Source organism: Ailuropoda melanoleuca, chromosome 7, assembly GCF_002007445.2.
Source record: "Ailuropoda melanoleuca isolate Jingjing chromosome 7, ASM200744v2, whole genome shotgun sequence".
Taxonomy (NCBI): Eukaryota; Metazoa; Chordata; class Mammalia; order Carnivora; family Ursidae; genus Ailuropoda; species Ailuropoda melanoleuca.
The window spans coordinates 131507146-131533500 of record NC_048224.1 but is presented as its reverse complement, the minus strand read 5'-3'; the positions used below and the strand labels follow the sequence as shown (position 1 = coordinate 131533500).

At 37.6% G+C, this 26355-nt stretch overlaps 1 protein-coding gene across 3 annotated transcripts in view; it reads left to right on the top strand.

Annotated features, from left to right (window-relative positions):
* The window catches only part of FGF14 (fibroblast growth factor 14), a 593789-nt gene that overhangs the window by 470025 nt on the left and 97409 nt on the right, over nucleotides 1-26355 (top strand). For all 3 annotated transcript variants that reach the window (XM_034665441.1, XM_034665442.1, XM_002914849.4), the window contains one exon: nucleotides 4189-4292. In XM_034665441.1, the coding sequence (XP_034521332.1) occupies nucleotides 4189-4292 (104 nt within the window). The remainder of the gene's footprint in view (nucleotides 1-4188; nucleotides 4293-26355) is intronic.

Here is a 26355-nt window from a genome sequence, read left to right as displayed (position 1 = left end):
GCTTTATGCTTTATGCTCGTTTTCCTACCTTCTTCTTTGGTTTTTGTAATGCCAAACAAGTTGGTTGTTTTTAATGATGGAAATCAATATTGAATTAAGAAAGGTTAGGTAGACACTGTCTTTTACAGCATATTGCTTCAGAACTCAATAAGCAGCACAATATTTTCTAAACTGTGAAAGTGCAGATATACACATTATATGCGCACACACGTAATTATATCTGGGTATCTGAACCATATTCAACACTACACTGGAAAGCTGAGACACCGAAAAGAGACACAACCTTCTGTTCTCTAAATGTGTGAGGCTTCTTTTCTCCTGCTGTGTAACCGTATTAGAAGGAACAAGATTCTTGGGGCAACACTTGGAATCCTCTCTAATCCCCCTAAAGGCTGGTGAGGAATGAAGAGAGAGCAGGTGCTCCTGTGTCCGAGCAAACCAGAACCAAGTCACAGTGCCCGCCCGCCCTCAAGGGGCTTGCACTGCTGTGCCAGACCTTGCCCAAAGCTGCTTTTCTTATAAGTTATGTTGCATTTTATGTGCACGTTTAGCTAGTTACGTTAGTTTTGTTACTATTTCAACATTTGCAAAGATCTAGCAGAAGAGAACAAAACAGGGTGAGATAGAGATTCTCTCCTCAAAAGGCATAAAAATTGTACAACCCTAAAATTTAATAAAATTTGGCAGGACTGCGGCAGCTTTATCAATGATATGGGAATGACTAATTAACTCTGCTTTTGGGTAGCATCACCTTTGTAATTGAAAACCACAGTTTTTTAGGTGAAATTTAAGATGATTTCCTTTTCTCTGGCTCATTGCAGCAGTCTTATGAGTCTTAAGAAAATCATAAGCCATGAAGAGTATTCTATAAAAAGAGGGGGAGCACTAGAGATGCTGGCAGCCAGGTCCTAGTGGGAGCACTGCCCTTTTGGTTTGCTTTAGGGTGCAATGTAGTAATTCACATATACATTCCAGATATTTGATAATTCTTTGAATACAAGGATTAGTCATCTGTAACTAGGAAAAATAAGGAGAAATACCCTAAAAGTCACCACGATGCCACTGTAAAGGTTACCAAAAAACAAAACTGAGGCTTGAACCTTCAAATCTTCGTGATTTGAGTTGAACACATATCCCACAACTAAGCATGTGCTGATTTAGAACTAGGTAAAGTCAGAACCGCCCTACTAAGCTGCCTTTGTCAAAATTTTCGGATGAGTTGAGAAGAGAAAGGCCAGCAGGCAGGTGAACCCGACACTAAAGTCCTCCCTGGGTTTTCCAGCCCAAGATCTAGAAATCTCTGGGAGGAAAAACGGCAAGACGATGGTTGATGATGGATGATTGGTCCAAATAGAGAAGATACTGTAGCAACTTGGCTGCTTCTTTTTGGCTTCCATGTGCCCTGGAAAGGTCTTTCACAGGAAGAAGTGAGCACCCAGATTACTTCATCACCAGAGTCATTTTGAAAGGTGTATTCATTTAAAATCTTGGAGCTTCCCATCTGTCTACTAAACGTTAGCATTACCATGAAATATGGCATTGATTAAGGGGTGGTTTTCTTTTCCCCAGTTGGCTTTTGGGATGCCATGAGGTTTTCCTGTGCTCTTAAACATAATTGCTCCTGTTACCAGACTTAATAAATGCTACAGTTGGAATAAGACTATAGAAATACCAATATGCCAGTAACTATAGCAGTATTAAAACCTCACATGAACCAAGCCCTATCACCTTAAAAATTCCCGGCCTGGTAATTTGATATGTAAAAACTGCCCATCATTCACAGTGACCACCACCCCACAGGCCTTGGGATGGTGATTTTCTCTTTGGCTTTGCTTTAGGGTCATTTGAGGAGCTTTAAAAAAAAAAGTTCCATATGCCCTAAACCCTATCATCACTTCCAGAGATTCTTATTTAATTTAATTAGTGTGCAATTGGGCATGGCTATCCTTTTTTATGAATACAGCTAGTTTTAGAGGATAACCAGGGTTGAAAATCACTTCTATGTGGAAAACTAGGGTATTCCACAGAATAAACAAAGTATCATGAACATCTTATTATTCTGACTCCCTTAGGCTTTATGACATTGCTTTGTAATTATATAAAATACAAAAGGAGTGGAAAAATATAATGATGTCTCAATTAATGTGGGTATCTGTAGTTTTAATTAGCACCATGGATTCATTGTGGTCAGCTCTAAATGGGCTTCCTCATGACAGTGGTTATATGGATTCACTTTGTATTATCATTCTGTAAATGGTAATAACTGACATTTTATAATTCAGGTCCCAACCAAAATCCTAGGAAAAAACACCTATTTTTTGTATGGTCATTTTAGACTATCATCTAGAATTTTTCTCTTTCCCATACCACATTATTTTGGTGTCTTCATATATTCTTACTTTCTAGAATTATTACATCTGGCCTATATCAAGTATACGGCATTTATAAATACCATTAAGGGTACATAAATATTAGAATAATTATGTTTGAATGGGTTAAGTTAGAATAGTTTTGAAGGACAGTCATGCAATTGTTTTCCCTCCAAAACTTTTGCACATCAATTAGGAATTTTTCTATGGTGCCCATCCTTTCAAAATATGAGGGAGATGGGGCAGTTTAGGTGTTCTGACCAAGAGTGGAATTGGCTACTGGTTCTCTCCCACAAAGAAGGAATACTGAGTTACAGTGACACAAGTACTTCATACTGCTCAATGATTCCCACTCATGTTTACCATCTAAGTAATAGAAGTGAGCAAACATAAGCCTCATTCTTCTATAACATAAGCCCCTAGAATCCCATGAAAGATGGCCCAATCTTAGTTTGCATCGTGAAAGCTGATAGCCACTGAACCATATACACTCCTCTGAGTAATCCTGTTGGGATAATTATCTACAGCCATGGCCCGCCACGTTCCTTTCATCACAGACATCTTGAGATCTTGGGATCAGTAACTTGTAATAATTGAAAGAGAAGGTATAATTTTTCCCCAACCTATTCTGAGATACATGTGGTGCCTCAGAATTAGATAGAAATTAATTTATGTAGTCCATTTTAAATTATGTACTGAGTAGACCCATAGATCGAAGTCAATGTGGCCCATGTTTTCCCAATTATTTGTCTTTTGTGGAATGCAGTTGAGAACCTAGACCTCAGGTATTTTGCTTACTTGTTTACTTCAGCATCTCAGTGCTGTCATTGCCTGTTCTGGCCTGGTCCAGTTGCTTGGAATTAGTCTTCAATTAAGACCTTGCATGGGAGCAAATAACCACACTGTGGATAATTAACTTCTCTTATAAACGTATGTACAATAAAGCCCCCCAAATGATCAAGCATTCTTATTACTAAGAATGGTGCTAGAATACCTACTGAAGAGTTAACATATAACCCTGGCACAGAAATGTGTTAAAGGAATGTTAAGACTTTTTAGGAAATCAATGATAACATTGCTCTCTGTAAAAATACATAAAAATACTTTCCTTGTCAATAAGGGAAGAAATGAAACACGGAACTATAAATGAGTTTTTATCTCTTAGACGGGTAAAATTGAACACTTTCCCCTCTTTTATTTTAGTTATCACTCACAGCTTTATGAAATATTAGTAAAGAAAATGTCTCTCTAAAAAGTGCGTGCCATTCAGTATGATTAGTTCTTCCTAAATTGAGCGCATTGGCAGGCGCACATCTTTTCTGGGCCCTACTGGCCTCTCCTATTGGTTCAGCAAGAGTAATTCCATTTTGGAATTACCATTTTAACTTCTGGCCTGTCCTACATTGCAGTGATAAAGCACACCTTCTGCATGAAAGACCAGAATAAGCACTCAACTCGGACTTTTTAAATTCCACTCTTTGAGAATCTTCACAGCTGATCTCTTTTGGTACCAAATGATGTCAGAGACTGTGATCCTGGAATCGGGATTACAGGCCTGATTCTGTTTATTATTCTATCAGTTCTTTGGAATGCTATAGGCAGGCTGTTAAGGTGTGCAAATTGAAACTCAAGTGCTAATTTTACCCATTGCAGAAACATCTTAATTTTAAAGAGAAATAAAAGTTAATTAATTGGACCTTCTCAGAAGGTTGCAACAAAGATTATTATTTTTTAAATAAAAGAAGTGAAGGAGGGAAAAGAGATGGCAAGGCTTTGCTGCTCCCGGCCCATTTGTGACAGGCTATGTTTATCTTTACAGCACTGTTCAACCTCATACCAGTGGGACTGCGCGTTGTTGCCATCCAGGGCGTGAAGACAGGGTTGTATATAGCCATGAATGGAGAAGGTTACCTCTACCCATCAGTAAGTAACATGCCAAAGATATTGGCCATTCATTCAATGCTTGCAGAATAACTGTAGCAGCAACAACAAAATGAAAAGGATCTGTGTCTGTTGATTCTGCCATTTTTGCTTTAATATTTGATCTCTATTACACCGCTGTAAGGGCTGTTGATTCATTCTTCATCAGTGTTTGATAATATCAGTATGTCAAGCAGAAGAGTAATATTACCTCTTAAAGTTGTGCGTTTGCATATTTTTAAAAAATGAACTAGTTGTGGGAAATTGAGTAATTTTGAAAGAGTTGATAGTTGATATCGACTTTTTTATTTCTCTTTAGAAAGGTACTTGTCTTAGAGAGTTTCCTGTAAAAGATTATTCTGTAAAAAAGAAAAATGTAAAGAGAGTAGTTCTTTTAAAACTAGGAATTCAGGTTGTGTTAATGTTTTACTGGGGAAAATACTTCTAATATAAAATGTATATTGCAGCATTTAAATCAAAGCAAGTCTTTCTGTTTTGTGTTAATATATACGGGAAGTTGAGCACTTTTTTAGCCTTATGACTTCTGGAATATTCACTATTTTCAAATAATTCACATTCAGATGTGCTGTATCCATATGATATAGTGTAGTTAGAATTAATTTCTGCCACAGAACCAAGCAACAGAGACCTAGATGAAAGTATTTCTTTTCACTATCCTTTGAGCAAAAATTGACAGGTTAAGTTCGTGGTGCCTCAAAGAAAAATGCTCTTGTTGGGTTTGCATGTCATCTTCTTATAAATTCTTTAAAACTTTGTTGTTGGTAAATATGATCATCAAAAAACTACATGTAAACATATATACAGATATTACACACACACACACACACACACACACACACAACTTAAGCAGAAACATTCTCTGGGGCATTTTCTTGAGCAAATCTGGGAAATCCTGTCAAAGAAAATCAAGTTCGAGCTGCAGATTCTCTCTGCGGTGAGTTGGAAAATGTTCTTGTTATTCTGGAAGTTTCATCTGAGTTCCCTGAAGGGTGTTCCTACAAACAGACCTGGGCCCCACATTATGCAAATTGCATTCTGTTGCACAAGATGAATATTCAACATACCAAGAGCAAGATCCAGCTAGAAGTCCCTATCCCCCCCCCCCCTTTAAGAACAATATGATTCGGATAAAGATCACTTTCTGGAGATGCCTTCGTTCACATACAAGTCAGTTTTATTGATTTGACATTTGTTCTGTTATTTTTGTTTCTTTCTTTTCCCTCAGGTAATCTTTGAGATGCTTAAAAATTATTAGCTGCAGCATCTGCCATAGCCTCTAGTTCTCAGGTCCTGTTGAAGATTTTATCACATTGTTGGTTGTGCTCTGATACATATGTTTATGTCAGGGGACATGTGAATGTTTATTTTATCTTTTTGCTACTGAAGGAGGTGCTTTCTATTTTTTGTGATGAGGTTGCACATGTATACCCTTTTTTTTTTAAGGTACAGAAATCATCTTGAGTGTGTGTCTTTGCTGAAAATACAAGTACAGTTATGTTTGGTGCAGTCAAAGCAGTGGGGCAGGAGTAGAAGTGAGGAAGGCACTAATGCCCGGTCTATGCAGCTTCCTGCCCAGGAATCAGTCTCATAAGGCTAGCTGGGGGTGACAGCATTGGCCCCCAGATTTGTCTCAGTGACAACTTCAAGCTTGTTATGGACCCATCATTCTCTACTCTCACCTCCCTGGTTCTCCAGCTTCTTGGCATCTGGGCCTCTCTTTTAGTGCCTTGATTCCCTGACTTACAGATGTTGGCTTTCTTCTCTTCCCATTTTGACTCTGTGCTTTGAATCCAGGATCTGGTAAAAGGCACCCTATCTGCCCATCCCCTACCCTGAGAAGTCCCACTGCCTAGGTCAGGCCCTTAAAATCCTCAGCCATCTCACAGGAAAGGGACTTAGATACAAACCAAATGCAATTTCCATTCTTTACTAAAGTCCATAGTTAAAGTGCTCTGTTTATTTCAATGTAATGAAATGTGAACTTCAAACATTTCAGTAAAAAGAATGTATTTCCATAGTCAATCATTTATTTCATAATTAGTGAGTGCTTACTTGAATAATAATATAGCATAACAATATAACAATTACTATACTATATAATAATAATAATGGCTAGTATTTATGTAGTACACTCTGCCCAACACTGTTCCAAGCACTGTACAGTCTTACCTCATCTAATTCTATTAAGCAAATACTATTAAAACAATCATATGGGGCACCTGGGTGACTCAGTCAGTTGGGCGCCTGCTTTAGGCTCAGATCATGATCCCAGAGTCCCGCGTCAGGATCCTGGTTCAGTAGGGAGTCTGCTTCTCCCTCTGCCACTCACTTCACTCATGCTCGCTCTCCCTTGTTCTCTCTCTCTCAAATAAATAAACTTTAAAAAAATAAATCTTTAAGAAAAACCGATCATACTGATACACAGTTTAAAAATCTGTGCAGTCTGCCAGGTAGTAAATAGAGAAGGCAGAATTTGAGCATTATTAGTCTGACTCATTAGCTTACTGTTTCACTATACTGTTTCCATGTGCCAGACATTTTTCATCATATGGTCTGGCACCTATTCTAACAAGAAGTTATAAACACATGATGATGTAATGAAAACCTTTAGGGAATTGTTACCTAGGGAACAACTTCATTTCAATTATTAAGAAGTATAATTTGAAACATAATCAGTTTCCTTTGGAGATTCTCAAATTAAAAAAAAATAGAAAATTACATTTATCTGGGAAAAGTTTGATGTTATACGCTGAGTGTTTAAGGTTCTGAAAATTTATTACATGTAACATTTGAAATTTAAATTAAAAAACCCATGTCAAACATGGTTAACTCAACTAAGAAGTTTTGAAGTAAGTTGAGTAGGTGTTTTAAAAGGAAAATTTCAGTCAACCTCAGGTTTAAAGAAAAAAGTAATGAAGATTAGAGTCCTAGAAATGAAGGAATCCATTTTAAGCTAATGCCCACTTTAAAAAGATCAACTTAATGTTTGCATGGTATAAACTAGGGCCTAATATGTTACCAATTTTTTGAGGATCCGTAGGTTTAGAACATAGGCAATAACTCAGATCATTCAAAACAAATTCTATTGAATGAAAAACATGGTAGTGTTTTGACTCAAGATGCATAGTTCTCTATTTGTATTGGAAGTAACTCTCATAAGCCCCTGGCACCCAAATAAAGATATTCAATTTGTCAGATAATTTCACTTCGGAAGGGGGGGAAATGTATCTTGTCTGAAATGTAAATAACCACATTTTGGATGCTGAGGGCACATGTTCCCCTTGGAATCTTTCCTTTGATATGACAATAGCCATTTCTTTTGTGGTCATGATGATTATAAAATGTTCCTTGAAGATGTATCGCAAGAGATTTAATGCTTTGAGCACAGGCTGCAAGGTCATAGACAGAAACTGACAAGAAAATACTTACGTTAAAGAATTAGTTCAATATGACGTTTGGGAAAAAATGTATTTTGACCAAGTATAAACTATCCATAGTGCTGCAAGGAATGGTCAATTTTTTTTTTCAAACAACCTGTGACTTTGAAAGACTAAGAAAATTCTCCATTCTCCGTAGAGAGATATGGTTTGAATGTAAAGTCTGAACACTGAAGAAAAACTTAGGGTGAAGGGAAAAGAGTATTCATCATTTGGGCAGAGAGAAAGAAGAGTTGAAGTCGGAGTGTGTTTCTGATATGAGCAAAGAAAAAGGGGCAGGGGAAGAAGGAAAAGAGATTGATGGGGGGTAGAGCCCTGGGCTTGTTCGGAACACCTGGGTCCCGGATCCAGACAATACCTATGTTTTCATCCCACAGTCTCTGCTTCTCAAGCTTCTCATCTGTAAAATTAAAAAATTTCCCTGGATGCTTTCAGTTAATTTTAGGGTTGAAACTTCTGGTTCTAGTCTGATTGATTTTTTTGAATGATGAAGTAATCGACATAGATAAGATGTATAAAGATCCATTATTGCTGTCTTACCACAAGCTGACATTTATGAGAATATTATATTCCAAATGGTGCTGTAAATGTTTCTGTTACCCACATGCAGGCATCTGGGGGGGGTCAGCCCTGGTGTTCTCCCAAGATTAAAATTTCATCTGACTTTCTTAACCAAGTGATACGAGTAGAGAGGAAGATAATCCTTTTTCATGTAGGTTTTTTAATTAAATCAAAAAAGTACACTGCTATTGTATTTTGTAAATATTTGGGCTCATAAGAATCACTTGAAAAGAGGGGGGAAAGGCAGATTCCTTGGAACAGACTCCAGATATTTCAATTTAATAAATCTAGTGGGAGCCCCAGGAACCTGTAGTTTAATAAGGATCCCCCTACTGCCTCTAGTTGCCCACTGGTAGGTGAGTCAGAAGCCCATAGCCCAACAATCAGCAACCACACAGCAAGCATTGTTGCAATGGCCGGCAGGGGAGATGATGATAGCTTTAGACCAAGGTAGTAAGAGTAGAGCTGGTAGACAGACTATCTAGGTACCTAACCCAACAGTAAGTAAGATAAAATACTTGGTGTTCCTAACTTCCTCTGCCCCTAAGCTGAAGTTTACAGAAATGTGAAGCAGTTCTGCACTCCTCTTTACTAATGCAGCAACCCAACTATCCATACACAATGAACGTGGGGCAGGGGAAGGGATGAAACAGTCTTTAATTCAAGAAAATAAGGAGTATGCTGTATATTCTGGAAAAAGCATGTTCAAGGACCTCAAAGTCTTATCTACTCTACAGGAGATAGTTTTCCAATGTTGTACTCACATCTTTTAGAAATATTTTTCTGAGCCTCTTCTATAAAGCTGGGTCTGCCTTCCCACTTTTATGCCAGCAAGCATCTCTTACGTGTCTTGATTTGTGTTCCTTCAACTTCCCAAGGTCTCCCAGATAGGAAAGCCTCAGAGTCCCTGCCTCCACCTTTCATCCTTCAGTCCTCAGCTCTCTCAATAGGTCAGATTCTTTATTTTAAAAAGGATATTAAATTTGAGATGATTATTAATGTCTCTGTTATTCTAACCATCTATGACTCTATATGCATGTTTTTCTGCACAACAATATCTAACACCTTTTGAGACTATATATATGTATATATAATTTGTGTATATACATTTGTGTGTGTTTCATTGGAATTATGTGTTGTGCTTAAATTATACACACACTTATTCACATGATTATACTTTTGGTCAGAGTGTTTTTATCTCTTTTTATGAAATGTTAAATAACAGTTTTTAAGTTTACACATATTTTAAAGCTTTACATGCTATGCTTAAAAATATTTCTTTTTTCATTAAGTTTCCCTATGGTTTCTCCCACATCATGATTCAGTTGGATATATTGCCCAATTTGAAAATGGCTATTATCCTTTCTCAGTATTTTGGCTAAGATAATTTATAGTAATTAGAAAGCAAGTATGGCACTTCAATTAATTTCCCTCCAGTATTCATGCAATTCCCATGACGCTGAACACTGATGCACAGAATATAACAGTATGACAAAGACAAGGAGTCCGTCATCCTACTTAGGGTCACTTGCCAAAAGGAAAAAGCAATTGAGAAACAAATGCAAATGTTAGACTACATGTAACTAATTTTAAGTAGCCTTTTGGGCAAAAGAAAAATGTGAAACACCCATGTTAGATTGAAAGTAGGCAATAAAAAGAAAGAAATGTGCTTTTAGGCTATCCAAGTTCCAATGCCATTTTATGGAGTACAAAGGCAGGAACTGGGGTTGACGGGGAGAAGATACTGAAGTTTAAGAGGGAGAAGGGGGGAAAAAGGAAAACGGAAAGGAAATCACAAATCAGCAGTAGGGTGATACACTATACAGCATTAGGGAAAGAGGAAAGAGAAGAAAGAAAGAAGAGAGGATGGGAGGGGTAGACAGCAAAGGGAAGGAAACGGGAGACGCGTCACAAGGAAAAGAGACAGGGAGGGCCATGTCTTCTGCTCACTCCATCACCTTCCTGGGAACTGCCCCCCCCACCCCCCGCAGCTGAATCCTGGCTCCAGTCTCCCACTCTGGGTTGGAGAAAACAAGGCTTTCCCTCTTGAAGCCCAGGCTGGGCTTTCAAGCCACATCCAAAATACCTTCTCTGCTCCAACCCCATGACCACTTTGCCCTATTTCCCTTTCCCTTAGCCTTCTTTCCAGAATGCTGGCTGTGCTTGGTTAATGTCATTCTCTAAGCAAGGAAGCAGTATGGCCATAATTTGGCTTCCAAAGGATTATATGTGTGATGGTGAGGATTAGTGGGAAGAGACTAACAGCAGTGTGACCACACTGCAATAGGCCAGTGAGGGATGCTGAGTATATACAATGAGATAATATTCAGCCCTAGGAAAGGAGATCCTGTCATTTGCAACAACACAGGTGGACCTAGAGGACAGTAGAGTAAGTAAAATAAGTCAGACACATAAAGAAAAAATCTGCATGATCTTATTTGTGGAATCTAAACAAATCAAATATATAGAAGCAGAAACTTGAACCCTGGTCACCAGGGCCAAGGAAGTGGGGGAAATGGGAAGAAAGAGAGAGAAAAACCTAAATAGGGTTTGCAAACTACAAACCTTTGTTTTCTTTGGACAGCATAAGTGCGCACGCATGCACTGTCTGTGATCTGGTGAGACATGCACTATACAGTCTACAGTTTAACCACAATGACAATTTCTCCTGAATTTTATAAAGGAAGATATCGCACATGTCAACTTTGTCTCTGGGCCTGGAGACAGTGGTGTTGGCAACCCCTGAATGAAGGGACTGGAAAGTGTAGAAATATTTGAAGTGTTACTGAGAAGATGTGGAAAGAAGTCCATGGTGGTCTGGGAAGGGGGGTGACAGAGTCAGGGCTCGCTCAGGGAGGACTGACTCGGATGGAACCTGGTGATCTGTGGTGCTTCTCACGGAGAAAACAAAACCCAGAAGGAGGAGGGGGCGTGGGTGGAGGAATCTGTCGCATGGAGCTTGGGACATGCTCACTTTGCCCACAGAACATGCAGGTGGGTTATACTCTCACTGGACCACTACTGGATGATGACAAAGCCTCTTTGCTCTGAAAGAACCATGGCTAAGGGCCATCTTAAGAGTGATGTGCAGGTAGAGAAAGAATTGTCTGTGATGGATGGTGATTATTTTCCTTTCTTCCTGAATGTAAGACAAACGATGAAGAAATGGGGTGAATGACATCAGCATAAATGAAGTTAGATATTAGAAAGAACTTTATAAAATAACATGACTTCTAAGAAAGCTTTCTCATCTATTTTACTTAATTCTCAAATCTACAGAATCAGTAGAGGCAATTTGGGACACTGGATAGCAAAGCAGAGGACCAGCAGAGTTAAATTTGTAACCTGTGTAGAAAGGATGCTAATAATATGGGAGGGGACTCTCAGGTCTTCAGATATTCTCATGGTGGTTCACAATCCTCAACAAACATAAGACTTATTCAGATAGCAGTGTAAATAACCAGATCCCAGAACATTAGCCTGAAAGATTGCAATTCAGTGAATCCAATATGTCTTAAGATTCAGATTTTTTAATAATATCCCAGGCATTTCTAATGCAGGTGCCTGAAGGAGCACACTTTGATAAACATGGGTCTACATTACTGTCTCAGGAACCAGGACATTGAGATTAAATGATTTTATATTTACCATTTATGATGATGATGATGGTGATGTTTACAAATTCACAGTCCAGGTCACAGCCCTTGCAGTAAGCAGAATGACTGGCCATAAATAGCGTTCACCTTTCCTGTTGACCAGGTGGTCTGGCCTGTGAGCAAACAGAAAAAAGCCTTGTCTGTGATTGCTCTGCTCAGTCTGGGAATAGGGTAAGAAATGTGTCCTTGAGCATCAAGATGATGTGTGGAAAGATAGGAGTTTTGCTGAGAAATGAGAAAAAAGAAACAAAATAAGACACTGGATTTCAAACCAATAGCACAGTCCTGAAAAGGAGGAGTGGTTTCCATCAGGGGAGCTGATGGAACTCAGGGGAGAAATCAGCCTGAGACAGTTGGCCGGGGGGCCATTGGGCACCTGCTGAACTGAAGGGCCAATTCAGACCAAGGAGATCATGTCAGAACAGGTTTCTAAGGGCAGTGAACCTGGGTTGCTTCAGAAGTGAACTCTTTTTAGATTTTAAAACATTTACTAATGAAACAAATATCTTTACTTAATAAATTGTTTATTTTTCCTAACTTTCTATTTCCACAAGACAATTGTGTTTTTCTCTAAGCAGGGTCTTTCCATGCAAGTCTCATTTCTGGAGTAGAGTAGATTTCCTTCTCTTTCCTCAGTGAACTGTGCTTGGTCCACCTTTGAGCAACTTTTCCAGGTCCTGTATAGAGAGCAGCTCGATCCCGTATGGATCCATTACTTTACAGATTCCTTAACTACACAAACCCTGTAACACCTACCTCACAAAAATGAAACACATATGTCCAATAACAAAATGGTCTGCAAGAAATGTATGGAAGACTACTTCTACTCATATAGAATTACTCAACACTTAAATGTAGGCTGCAGAGTCAAGCACTTGGTGGGGATGTGTGTAATCATGAGCTTATTTATTCACTCATTCAAGAAGCACTCTTGCATGCCTTCCACTGACAGCTAGTGTGCTGTGTGTACAAGGGCTTCAAAGATAAGTGAAAAGCTTCTGATTTAAAAACAACAAAAAACCCCTGAGCATCCAATGGCTAGGATGCCAATGTACATCTGGATCAAATGAATTCTAAGGCTCCTATCTTTCCTCAGAATCTATGATCCCCTGATTGTACATTTCCTACCACTCCTTCAATAGTGATAGATATGTAGGAGGTCTTCAATTTGTGGTTCTTGATTGATTATGGTTAAGGTAGAATAAATGTCACCAGCAAATTTTATGAATTTATTCCTCAAGTGCCCTCCTGTGCATGATATTTATTATGCATGACACTTATCTTTTTCCCCACTGGAAAACATTAAGCATCAACAAAGAATTTAGGAGTCTGTTTATTTCTCAAGTTAGAATTGCAGAAAAGCACTATTTACACATTCCTTTCCTGAAAGAGCATGATAAACCCACAGAGACAGAACTTGGATATGCAATGTCTGCATTCTAACATGTATTGTATTTGCATTAATGAAGTGAGTGGTTGTATTTGCATTAATGAAGTGGGTGGTAATGTCTTCACCTTATGAGAGAAGCTCAGAGCAAAGAAATAAAACCCGATTTCTGGTAAATGTTGCTACCTCTTAAACTTGAACATTTTAAAGAAAGCATATGAATAATGATAATTAGGGAAAGGATTTTATTATTTCTGTATGTTCATGAAATGACATCAAGTACTTTGGTTTTTTATTTCCTTTTAGTGTGAAAGAAAAAAATACCATTGAAGTTTGCCATTTTATCCTGACTTTTCTCTAGGGCAAAAACTATAAAATACTGTAAAGGGTAACAAAATTTAGGTTTGATTAAAGTGTTTTCATTTTTTTAAATCCTGTATTCATAAGACAGTAGATGATAGGTGGTAAATGATGGAAGAAATGTTTGCATATAAGGAGTTTGAAAGACTACCTCAAAAACGATAGATAAACAGTATCTACCTAAAATGATCAACAATATTTGAGAATGAACTCTCTCTTTGTTTTCATTTTCTACATCAAAAAAAAAAAAAACCAACTTAAAAAAAAAACCTGTATAAATGCCAAAGCCGAGATACCATACAGTGAATAGCAAATCAGCTCTAATAACAAAACAACAGTTAATAGCGACTAAAATAGAGGGCAAAACTCTACTTCTTTAAAAATTGTTTGCATATGTGGGAGGCTCATGATTGAAATTGCTACATGTCATCCACCCAAGCTGAGCTGATGGGCTTTCTTTCTGATTATTTTACTTTCTGAGAATTCTTCCTACTGCTGGCATGTGAGCTACTTGCTGGGGACTCTGGGAAACCGTGAGCCACGAGCTCATGGCGGGCTCTGCACAGGAATGTCTATGTTTCCTCAATGCAGTTTACATCTTATATTTTAGTCACTTGGGAATAAAAAGAAAAATAATTTATTTATTTATTTTTAAAGATTTTATTTATTTATTTGAGAGAGAGCACAAGTGGGGGAGTGGCAGAGGGAGAGGGAGAAGGAGGCTCCCCACTGAGCAGGGAGCCCAATGTGGGGCTCAATCCCAGGACCCTGAGATTATGACCTGGGCCAAAGGCAGATGCTTAACCAACTTAGCCACCCACATGCCCCAAAAGAAAAATAATTTATGAAATAATTCATAGCAATATGAAAAACTACCTACTTTTCTTTTTTCCTGAGAAAAAACTAAAACAACCTTTTTTTTTTTTTTTTGAAAAACCAAACTGGCTGTTTTTCACATGTTATATACTAACAACCAACAAAATCATTCCTTTGGTGATAATTTTCCTTGTTACCTCTTCCTTATGTTCTCTGTTTCCACTAGTTTTATATTTTTTTATTATTATTTTTTGGAGTTCAGTATTTTTTAAATTTTTTATTTAAATTCAATGTACTTAACATATACTGTATTATTAGTTTTAGGGGTAGAATGTAGTGATTCATCAGTTGCATGTAACACCCAGTGCTCATCCCTACAAGTGCCCTCCTTAATGCCCATCACCCAGTTATGCCATCCCCCCGCTCCCCTCCAGCAACCCTCAGTGTATTCCCTAGAGTTCAGTGACTCTTATGGTTTACCTCCTTCTCTGTTTTTTTTTTATCTTATTTTATCTTTTTTCCCCTCCCCTGTGTTCATCTGTTTTGTTCCTTGTTTCCACTAGTTTTAGAGTTATAGTATTATCAAAAGAATGATGACCAGTTATTTGACTGAAAATAATGGCCATATTTCCATTCTAATATTACCTGTCAACCAATATTGATGCAACACATTCCTGAACCAAGAGAAGTATGGTGAAAAAGACAGACACAACACCCGACCTCGTGGAACGTACAGTTTCTATAGACGTGAGTTCCCTGTACAGTGCATTTTCACTTTGAATGATTTCTTTAGATTCTGAAAGTGTGTTTTGTGCTCTGAGCTACTTTGGCTTTCACTGAATGTTGGCTGTTTGTCTAAGGTAATGTATTCGGTTTGGAAGGCTAGTTTGTGGAAAGGTACATAATGCTCTCTGAGCAAGGACGTAGTAGATATCTTAAGAGTTTCATTTGGAGTTAGATATTGGTTTTAAGGTCTTTTGACTATATGAAATGAAGAGAGATAAGTCACTTTTAATAGGCATGTCCCAGCCCCTCCAAAAGCATCATAATTTGTTGCTATTTGCTGTCCCAATAGAGCCAGAGACTGAATGGGAACAAGATATTTTTGGAATTGCTACATCTCTAACAAGGTGGAAATATTTTATTTGGTCATTAATCCTAGATCTAGGCCACTGTTTAGCAGAAATGGTTATACGGGAAAACAGGAAACATTCTACCTTACTTTTAAGCTGGAATAACTAGTACCTGAAAGCACTAACCTGACAAATGATGAGTATTGATTTATGTCGTGAGAGGAGCTTTTACTCATGTTATTTAATGAATTAACCATGAGTGCCCTTCACCAGGTTGTAAGGACAAGCGTTGATTGTCAGTGACTCCTCATTAATGTAAACTTCTCCAATTAACTCATCTGTCTTTCAACTATGGCCCCTTTATAGCCTTGTTTCTACTACCTAATTCTTAGACTCAGTGCATGAGATCCTTGTCATGGTAAGCAATACTCTGTTATGGTTCAGGAGTTTTGGCTTCCCGGGCTGTACTTCAGACACAGCTTTGAGAAAGTTCAATATCTTCCTTGCTTGTAGGTAATAAAGAGTAAAATTTGACATGACATGAAGATACATTACCTTGTGAGTTGCCTATTTGTTGCAGTATGAGAAACAATGGTTTTTATTAAAAGGGACATTAAAAGCTCACAATGCAAAGATGCAAATTCATTTACAAGGACCTCCTCTATAAGCAAGACTTATTATTTTTCCTATTGTGTTAAATGGTAAAATGATAGTTAAAAAAGTTGTGTAACTTTGGAAGAAATCGTAGCATCTACTGCATTAATATTTAAATATTGTCATGTAACAATTTGCTTTCTATCCTGTAACCATCAATTAATGTTATCAATAGAGGCCATGGAAAATTGTTTTGGTATCAAGAGTTTGCAATTTGGATAACTTTACCTACCATTGAATGGTGGGCTGTATGCCTAACTCCTACATTGTTTTTATTCCAATATCAGTTAGAACTCTGTATTACTAACAATATTGGTAACAGAAGAATTAACTTTTAAACTGTGCAGAAGTCCTCTAGACAACTTTTACTTGGAGACAAGGTAAGAGACATTCTTTTAATGTCCATGGAGAAATAAACTCTAATGTGCAATATCATATTAAAATAAAGGAGGAAGAAATTGGTCCACAGGTGCCATAAATGGGTTAGTAGTTTTCCTAATGCAATGTGAGGCTTTGGAAAGACTGTTTTATAGACTAAGCAAAGCCAAATATATACCCAGGAGAAATAGCGGTGAGCCTTTATTTAATTTAAAATTACATTACATGAGAAGGCAGGCACATTGAAATGGGAAGAATGGCCTTGGGCAATAGTTCCCTTGTGCTTATCTAAAAAAATCAAATAATACCTTGTAGGAATTTGAATGCAGACAAAGTTCTTATTAATTTTTATGCATCATTCATGGAGAAAAAGAAAAGAAAAAGAAAGAAAGAAAGAAAGAAAGAAAGAAAGAAAGAAAGAAAGAAAGAAAGAAAGAAGGAAGGGAAGGAAGGAAGGAAGGAAGGAAGGAAGGAAGGAAGGAAGGAAGGAAGGAAAAGACAGGCAAAGAAAGAGAGAAAGAAAGAAAGAAACCATGTCAGTAATATGTGATTTTTTAAAAAAGCACAGGGTGTTTGGTCATACTTTAGTTTTTGGAGCCACAAAATCCAGTCCTGACTTTATTTTATTCCTGATAGTCAGTGTTTGGGACCAATTGGAAATTCCTCAGACTCATTATGCCATTAACTACCAAGACCCAAATATCATGTCATTTAAAATTTTTTATGAATAACAACTTCATTATATATTATGTTTCTAATGTGACTGTGGAAAACTATGAAATATGGCACATTGTAGCAGTTAATTTCAATTATCTAATATTCCAATCATTTTCTTAACAAGAGACTTGCCCAAGGGTCTGCTGAAACACTGCATATCCAGCAAATGACTGTACTGATTGATCCAATAGTAGCATGTTAAAATTACCTTAACCGTTCTGTTCAATACCTAATTGTATTTTCTGTTGATGTCAGTGTTCTACCTAGAAGTAACTGGTGCTTTAAAATAACTTTTTACTGTGGAAAGAGTGGTAGATTGCAATACTGGCTACTTGTGATTTTACATTTGAGGAGGTGGTGGTGGGAACAGCAATACGATGGGAAAGAAACAATGCCCAAGTTCACAAATGTAGGGGATGCAAAGGTCAGAGTCATTTTAATGTATTACTGAATTATTCTTGTGAACTCCACTTTGAAGTGAGTTTGTTTAGAGTAATTCAGTAACTGAAGGGGTGAATGCAGAGTACCTGGCTATGTTACCACTGGAAAAAGTACAATTATTTTACTATGTGCACTGTGTGGTGTATTTGCATATAATTATTCTATAATCATAAACTACTAAGACCTACTCTTTCCCACCCAATGAAAATGGCACGCCCTTAGAAATTCGTGTTCTGATATGTACATGCACCTATCTGTCTCTTCATTATCACTTAGGTATTTTTCTTCATACTCATTTGTGAAGCACCATGAAAATAAAATCCACCTTTAGGGACATTGTATCAGATCTATAGCTCACAGCTCCTGTTATTTTTAATTCTTCAAAGGAAAATGCTTATATAATTCATTTTTTAAATGGACAGCAGAGTGGGACTGATAGGCAGACAGGTATAGAGGGAGGAGAAAACACCCAGCTCAGAAGATGAAATGAAAGCCGGCAAAACCATGAGCACTAATTAAAGCATTTGGATTCTCTGAGTGACCTTGAGAATCCTGAATGACTTTTCATAACACGATGATGACATTTGAAATGCTTTCCAAGGAATAGATGAAACACTCAATTATGTTTCCTTTAATCTTCTGATATTGTGATTATGTTCTGGCAGAATGATGGCAATTAATTACATTAGGTCAGTGAACATCACCATGCCTATCATATACACATTCAGAACAAGTCCGAATTTCCCCAGCTGTGCAGTTGGCCTGGTGGGCACAGTGCCAGTGGCAGTCATCTCTCCGACGCTTCTTCGGCCACTGAGCAAGCCCCGTGCTGGAAGACTGGGATAGCAGGAAGTGAGTGCCTGCTATTTCTCCTCTCTGGTCTATTCCAGGATCCCTCCTCAAAGTTTTAGCAAGACTAAAACTATGATGATTGCAAAGGGCATTTCTATTTAATTGTGAGTATATTTACATTCTTGTTATAATCCCCAATAAAGATGACATTCAAATGCATGGTCCTTCAAATTAGTGCTCACACAAGTTTGAATGCTTGAAAGGGAGCTGAAGATGTGATGGTTTTCTACATTTTTCTAAGTTTCATAAAGTCTACTGAGTTTTCAGGAGAAATGAAATAGCCTTTCTTGTGTAGTATTCCAATTATGAAAGCAATAAGCCCATAAGAAAGAAATTCTGGAGCTTTGGGGATGAAATCTTTTTTCTTTCTCTCTTTCTTTCTTTCTTTCTTTTTTTCTTTCTTTCTTTCTTTCTTTCTCTTTCTTTCTTTCTTTTTGTTTTTCGGTAAGATTTACAACTCAGTTCACTTCATTGACAGACCTCGGGGTTTCTTTATCTCGTGCCTGCAACTATTATTACTACCTTTTTTTAGTGTCAGATGGCTTTCACTCTGTCACTGAAATGACCTAGAAACAATCCTGTGAAAGTAGATCCCATAAAATAATGTTTCCATGCCATGTATTTATGTCCTGAAACTAGATAAAATGTCAACATAATAGAAGTCTTAAGTGTATTATAAAGCTAAAAAGTGTGTGCAGGATTCTAAGGGGAACTTGTTACAGCTTTTTAAGTTTATTTACTTAAAAACTAATTAAATTAATTCACTCTGTGGTTTTTAAGATTTTGAAGACAGGATATAACTTCCTTTTGATGATGATTTCAGTAAAAATTTATTTTAAATTTTGGTAATATATACCTCATGTCATACCTGTAAGAGGGCCATTTTATCACCTCATTTGGAAATGACAAACTTATCCTGGAAAGATAAATGTATATTTTTATCACATTGGTGATTTTGAAAATATAATTTATTTAATTGTGATACATCTCTGGGTCTTGCTAAAAATGATCATCTATTAAAAAGTTTGCCATATTTCTATCCATATTTGCATGAGAGAAATAATGATGTTGCAAGGAAGATACTAGTATTCAAGTTGCTGATGTATCTGTATTATGAGAAATATTTAGCTATGCTATTGATTTTGGTATATTTCCTATTTAACACTTGTAATTCTGCCATAATGAAGGAGTGTATAATTTAATGTGTACGAAACAATCAGGACAATTTCTGGATATTCAGATTGCCAGTATGAATGAAATGTTAGTTTTCTTTGTAAAAGATTTTGAAAAATATTGAGGGGAAAACCACTTACTTAGATCAGCTAAACTCCCTACAATTTTAAAGGGCGTAGGAACCCAGATAATAATATTTTGATCCATTTCCATTTTCCTTCCTGCCAAGACCCTTTATAGGTTGGTACTTGTCATGCGCATAACCTTTGTGCAAATTTTTACTTATAATCTTTTATTAGTGATGCTTCAGTTGCTGATACAAGGTCAGAATATCATGATATTCACAGGAGAAATAATAACAGGAGAAATAAGGCAGTACTTCAGACTGGATAGTTTTATATCATTCTTTTTGGACCACATAGTTTATTTCTAGTATTCTTTTTTTTTTAAACTTTTACTTCTATCTTAGGTATCATCATAGCACTGCTAATGAATTGTTTGCACTTGGCAAATAGATTAGACACAACTCTTATTAGATAAACCTGCTGTCCACAAGATTTTGAGGGAGCTGCATAGAACAGTATGAGGAAATGTTGGAAGTACGCACATAGTTGCACGCAGACCAGATTGTTGGCCCACTGACCAGATGCATAACTAGTCACACTGTTATAATTATACGCACGCAGCTCTCTGACACACTCAGGGTTCCGTCCCAGGAATACAAAGCTTTCTGCCAGCCCACACTGTGAAGTCTTCCCTGCTCCATTGCCCCTACCCTCACCACATGCCAGAAGAAGGATCGATTTCCTCTCTTCTTTAACACCCACAATATGGTACTCATACCTCATGAATAGCTCTGATGCCCTTCTTTCTTTGCTTAGAGACATCTGTTTAAAGCTTAAGATTCCTCCTTGTTACCCTTTTCCATAATCACCTCTTTTTTTTCCCCTCATCCTTGATTTGTTTCTGTCTCTCTCAGCATGCCAGCCCTGTAGTTTCTGTCTCCCTATCTCTACATGGTGACCTTCACCACTACCCTCAAGCCATAATTGGTTTCTGCCACCGAATATTTTCATGTTAATCATTTGCCTTTATATGTATCTTTATCAATGGCCACTGTAGAAGTCTGTTCTCTTCCACTGGGACAGCAAATCTCCCTCTCCAGCCCTTATAATAATTCCGGGAGTGGCTTCCCAAGTTTTTATATCATGTTAGAGTTGTTATTTGTTGTTTTGCAAGTCTTGTGCACATGAAGATTCATTCAGCAAACATTTAAGGTCTTGGGTTAAAAATGCTTCCCACATGCCACAGGCCATGAAAGCTGTTGAAAGACGATTATTGAAAAGTCCAACACATCCCTAAATTTTGACGAACATTAAATTTTTAAAAGACACTTTGCTTTCACCAATTAAGGTTGTGTTAGTTACAAGTGCCATAGTGATTTTTCTTATCCCAGACATTTAAAAATATCCTTAAACTCTAAAATATCACATTTGCTATCGTGTAAGGATTTTCTTCATAAACGCACTTCGTTTTCTGACTGTTTTCTGCATCGCTGTCCTTACAAGGCATTTACAAAGTACTAGCAGATGTATGGTGACAGGTACCTCATAGGACAAGTCCTTGCAGGCTGAGAGTTCACATTTTAAGTAGATCGTGGGGATTCACCATTCTACTGAATACGAAGAGAACCAACCCAAATGAAAGATCTCCTGGACCTAACTCCATTCCTGTTAATTTCTGCCATGTCAGTTGAGTGGGAGCAGTGGTCTTCCAGCACGTGCAGTACAATCTTTCCGATTTCCAACATCATTACTCTGTGCTCTGAGTTACTTGTGTTGGATTTGCCAGGCTATGTTCAAGCACACATGTGTGCCTCCATGGAAACGTCTCCCAAGCAGATAGCTGCACATGATTTAGGGAAATTATAGTCTTCCTGAAACAGAAGTCAGTGAGAATGTACACTGAGAGAGTATGCAGTGATCGCATTTTATCACTGAATGTTTGGAAATTATAAAAGGGGAGACTCATAATAGTGCTGAGAATGCTAAGCTTAGAGTACCATACATTTTAAAATGGGCAATTCTGTTCTGCCATGGGGTAAAGATTAAAAAGCAAAAGTAACTCAGCCATATGGTAAGAGAATTGTGAAATGTGTTGAATAAAGGCTTAGAGCCTGTAAATATGTGGCTGCAATAATAAATGGGCTTTAACTATATGTCTTTTATTCACCAAGGCTCCAAAGCAAAAAGTTTTCTATAGAAGGCAGTGTTCTCATGCATAGTATTCAAGCCAGGTTCAAGAAATGATGTTTTTAGCGAGGATGAGAACGCAGGGTACACCATTTGGGGACAGCAAATCTATGTAGGGGTGACATAATGTCAAAATCACTGATGACATTAGTCTTTCTATATATCTGGCCTTCCTAGTTCTAGCAAATGCGCATAATTATCAGCAATGCAAGGATCTTCTTTCTATCACTTATTTGTCATGGTTTTAAGAATGTTTTATTTAATGGCTTCAATTTGTGTCCTGATATTTGTGGTAGTAGCTGGACTTAGAAAACATACAGAAGTGCTTTCATAGTTGAAATGGCTATGCTTCTGAAACTCACACTGTCCCTTTACACTCATTTGATTTAAATTCTTTTCCTATCTTGTCCATGGCAAGCTTTTATAAGAGGACCCCTTCCCTGAACTTGCTGAAGCCTGCACAGTCATGATTTCTTCCCTACTCCCTTATATCTAGATCCACAATCCTTTAGTTCCTTAGTATCTATTTTATCAGAGGGGTTTGCTTACAGTGCCATCTCCTCCTATAAATAGATTTGCATGATTCAAGTATATATTATTCAACTTCGTGAGTAGTGCCACATTATATATAACTTAAGCAAAGACCGCCATATATGTGGACTTGGAATCCCAGCTAGTGGTGTGGGAACATGTGAGCATGTGCCCAGACTGAGTGTAGATGGGAGATGTTGGCCTGCTTTCCTTCTGTTAGATTCAGCTCTGTGGGCACTCATATTGTAAGCATCTGTCCAGTGACTCTAATTCACTATGTGATATATGTAACAATGGGAAACTTTAATATACATTGGCCCCTAAATGCCAGCCTCTTGAGGCACCATGAAGAGGGAGGCAGAGTGACTGGTTTTAATGCTAGAGGAAAACTGCCTCTATTGAATATATTGAAATGCTCTATTAAACTCCATAATTGTTATAGCCCTAAGAAGTACTTAAGAATAATTTTGATTAGGGGCGCCTGGGTGGCACAGCGGTTAAGCGTCTGCCTTCGGCTCAGGGCGTGATCCCGGTGTTGTGGGATCGAGCCCCACGTCAGGCTCCTCTGCTATGAGCCTGCTTCTTCCTCTCCCACTCCCTCTGCTTGTGTTCCCTCTCTCGCTGGCTGTCTCTATCTCTGTCAAGTAAATAAATAAAATCTTTAAAAAAAAAAAAGAATAATTTTGATTAAATTTAATTTCTGCCTTACTTGCCAATTTTTAAAACCTATCACCCCTCAGATTCAACTCCATTGTGCACCCAGCATATGACAGGTGTGTCGAACATATCTGTTATTGAACACCTCAGTGACATGTATGTGTCCATATTGAAGAATAGCGATTAGGATAGCCATTTGTCTTCATCTGACCAGGACAGTTCTGTTTCACACCAGTTGTTTTGGTGTAAACATTAATAGTGCCCTCTTTCATTCTTAAAGGTGTCCCACTTTGGAGAATATATATGGTCACCATCACCATAATTGTATTTGAAATTACTGTAACTATTTTGAGTACTGGCATGCATGATGTGGTAGGAGTAATGCTCAGTCAAAAGACGTGGTAAGACTTGCTTAGTGACCTAGTGATGTTCATTGCACTTCAAGCCACATTGCTCAAGACCTGCCTATTTGACCTCCATCCTCTCCCTCTTGTCAGCTCCCTCTTTTTCCTCACGTGATGTAGAGATGAACACCATTACTTTTCATGCTGAGATAACACTCCTTTACAGTGCTTTTCTTTCCACTTTAAACACTTTAGACATCTCCTACCCAGTCATCCAGTAGCACTTACCCTTTGGCTTCAGGGATGTGTTCTGACATTTGTTCAGCCATCCTCAATTCTGGGTCTGAATCTGACCTACTGAGCCTCTCAGTATCCCTTCCCTGTGGGGTTTCGTGTCCAGAAGCATCTTTAGTGCTCCATTTGCCATTTGTAAAACTAATATTTCACAGGTAATAACAATGACAAGTGAAGCTTAACCTTATAAAAGAATTCCTTATAAAAGAATAGGTAATAATGTGCTGATTAGCAGGAAGAGAGGCAATGTCCCAGATATGTTATTAAGATGGAGAGTAGAGAGAGGAGACACAAAGAGGAGAGGAGGACGGCAGAACAATGGCGTGGGCCCAGTTGCTGAGGGCAGCGAGGAATATGGGAAGGAGGAGGGGGAAATTTGGCACCCTGCAGAGCTTCCTTGCTTTTTCCACTTTGCATCTGAGCTTCCTCAGGAAGGTTAGATATAAACCTAAAACTACACCAAATGAGCTGTAAACCCTGTAGCTGGGTTGCCATAAACACATCATAATGTGATGAAAGAAAACCTGAAATATTGAAAAATTCATATATATTTAATTATATGCATATTCAGGTATATCCTGCCTAGAAATCAGGTGGTTCACATAAATGATTATAGTGACTATTCTTTTCACTATAATGCAAAAAAGTACAGTTCTGGAGTCTGTTGTAGGAGGGGTTGAGGAGGTCTGGAAGAAGCAGAAATTCTTGCATTTGTGATTCTAGGGTACTCAGATGAAGAAGGTCTGAGGCATGATTCAGAAAACTGGCAAAAATGGCAGTTTGTGTGTCCTACAAGGAGAGGAGTCATGAGAATCTGATCACCCTACAACTGCTACAGGGTCACCATTGATTTCCCAGCTACTACTTCTAGGAACACTATTTGCCATTCCAATGATCAATGAGAGCTCGCCCCTGCTTTCCCTCCCTGAACACTTGTCTTGCTACTAGTCTTAGGTCTCATGACTTCATGGTAATATGCTCTACTTGTTTGAGTTTAACATGGTGGGATTTCACATTGAGAATGCTTTAAAGTAAATAGTATATATGTTTAATAGTAAATTAGGTTGCAAAACAAATCTATTGGCTAAAAATCTAACTTGAAATGGGCTGATTTATAATCTCTTCGACTTGGAAAGTAGTTTAGATTATGAAAAAAATATCCACACGGACCTTTGATTTCTTGAAACTAGTATAAGAATATATGAGGTTATCTTCTTCAGTTCAATTAGTGGCCTGTTGGGGTATTTCCTGGTAAACCATCATCCCCATAGACCGTGCTCACATTGTATTCTGAGTGGATAACGTCATGAAAAGGGACAAGATAATAAAATAAGCAATATAAATGTTCTTTCATTATCAGTCCTTATTGTATAAACCATATAAGATTTTGTTTTGTTTCAAAGATAGCTATTGCTAATAGCAGAGATACCAAATTCCAATGGGATGCATTATGTCCATACTGGAAAATATAGTTAATTCATTATATTTATCCAGGAGGACTTTTCTTTTTCTTTTTTTTTTAAGATTTTATGTATTTATTTGACAGAGACAGTGGGAGAGGGAACACAAGCAAGGGGAGTGTGAGAGGGAGAAGCAGGCTTCTCATGGAGCAGGGAGCCCAATGCGGGGCTTGATCCCAGGGCTCTGGTGTCATGACCTGAGCCAAGGCAGACACTTAACGGCTGAGCCACCCAGGCGCCCCCCAGGAGGACTTTTCTATTTGGGACCCAAACTTGAAAGTATAAACTCCTTATTACAAGGAGATCCAGATGATAATTGCCCTGTTAATAATATCTTTGTATTGGTCCATCTTTTATCTAGAGATCAAAATTTTTAAACTCCTAAACTATGGTTAGAATATTTATTAAAGCATAAAAGCACACATTCTCGATTGTCTCTGGATGTAGATAGGTTTGAATAGTTAAGGTTACAATAACAGAAATGTATAAAACCATTTAGAAAAAAATGCTCTGTAGTATGCATGTAATTACCCATGTGTTTTAGCTATTTGGTTGTCACACATGCGTGAAAGGGCGTTTGCTACTTTGCATGAAATATTTAAATATAGATGACAAATTCATTTAAATCCATGATTTCTTTCAGTATTACTTCAGTAATATCCTTCTGTGCATCTTTTAGCTATCAATTTATAAACGTGCATCTATATTTACATCACAGAGCCTGTCACCTTTTGAGAAAGTGCATCATTATATTAGTGGCTAGGGGTTATTACACACCACTAAAGACACATTCATAAATATTTTTACATTATGAAGGAAATTAAATAATTGACCCTTAAGATACCTCTTTTAAGTAACTGAGAAATAAGGAAAAGTTGTCTTCAAGTACAGAAATAAGATAGAAATTAGGAATTGCCTCTCTATGTGTTTTAAAAGACATATATAAAATGACCACATTAATAGTTGTGAATTGAAGAATTAACTAGAGGAACTGCAAATTTT